The 1,449-nt window shown below is 46.2% G+C and overlaps 1 protein-coding gene across 2 annotated transcripts in view; it reads right to left on the bottom strand.

Annotated features, from left to right (window-relative positions):
- The window catches only part of APTX (aprataxin), a 10,004-nt gene extending 9,012 nt beyond the window's left edge, over positions 1-992 (bottom strand). For both annotated transcript variants that reach the window (XM_010078144.1, XM_010078143.1), the window contains exon 1: positions 863-992. In XM_010078144.1, the coding sequence (XP_010076446.1) occupies positions 863-992 (130 nt within the window). The remainder of the gene's footprint in view (positions 1-862) is intronic.
- Positions 993-1,449: the final 457 nt, after the last annotated feature.

Below are 1,449 nucleotides of genomic sequence, written 5' to 3' on the forward strand. Positions count from 1 at the left end.
AAAACACTCCTGTATTTTAAGATCTGCTATCATCCACCTCTGTGAGGGTACACAAAGAACACTTCTGCTTCATCCTCTGTTTCCAGGACCACAGGTAAAACCAACCTATACAACCGAGCTACACCTGTGTATTTCACATGATGGATCAGCAAAATTACTTCAGAATAAAGGTGAAATCTGTGGAAGTCTTCTCCACATTCTTGGTACTCTCACCAGCCCTCTGTGACAACAAGGCATGGAGTAGGACTACGTCCAGAGGGAAGAAAGACAAGGCAGGGAAGATGTGAAGGGGAGTATTTTATAGACCACAGATATTTTTATATATTCTCACAGCACATTTATCAAGTACCAACTCATACTAAAAAACAGTTGGTGGAAGACTAGGGAGACGAAGTACCACCCACAAAGCAAGAGTGCAGGCAGCAGAACATGACTGCAGGCCTGTGGGGTCACGTTAAGGTTCAATGTTTTAGTTTACGAAGGTGAACTTCCTGTTATTAAGTGCCTCCTCTGATTTTTTTAGGATGCAGAGATCTCCATAAGTGCTTCTAAAAAAAGCTTGATGACTTCAACAATCAGGCAACAGTATGAACCATGCAGAGAAAGGAACCTATAAGCCAGTAACTGCAGAAGCAAGCCTAGGGAATGCCTGCTTAGATTTCAAGGAAAGACTCCCATTTCGACCCTGCTCAAAGCAGGCTTACAAATTAGGCCAAAACTCTGGTGCATCAGCTTCACCACAATTTAGCCAAACAGAAGAATTATGTTTATTGATAAACATGAGTGCCATACTGGTATCTCATACTTCTCACAAGTTTGGTTGCTGCTGCATGTAGAAAGAGGGATTTGAGCTAAACGTTACCTTGCCGCCGTGAACACTTCTTATCCGTTATCCCAGTCTCTGGGCCACGTCCAATTACCACTGCTTCCAAGTGTGGCAGTTTCACTCGCTGACTGCATTCCTCTTTCCCCACAAGCCAGCACACACGCATCGCTGTGCTACAGAACAAAACAAACAGGGTGTTACCAACACGCAGCTTCCCAATGTGTCACCTGCCTATGGAACAGGGTCCAGGAATCCTGCTGCCAGCCCATTCATTAGCTGAGTCACTTTGCTAAACGGGTTCATGCTTCTGAAAGTTAAGGCAAAGCACAGCATTAACACCAGCATAATCCAAGAGCAAGTTGCTGTTGGAAGTGCAATCCTATTTCCCCTCCTTCTACAGCGCCACACATTCTCACACCCACAGGTCATAGATCAGAAAAATCAACTGCATCAACAGTTCCACCTGACAGAGAAGCCTGCATACAAAAAAAAAGGGGGATTGTTTCCCACTGCCTCAGAGCTGGTCTGAGAGATCAACTGGCCCACCAAAGCCAAAGGCGGTGGCAGCAGACAGACAGGGCAGAGAGGAGACCCGGGCCCCGTCCCCATGGCAACGCCGGGAC

This window comes from Pterocles gutturalis, unplaced genomic scaffold (assembly GCF_000699245.1).
Source record: "Pterocles gutturalis isolate BGI_N339 unplaced genomic scaffold, ASM69924v1 scaffold29318, whole genome shotgun sequence".
Classification (NCBI taxonomy): Eukaryota; Metazoa; Chordata; class Aves; order Pterocliformes; family Pteroclidae; genus Pterocles; species Pterocles gutturalis.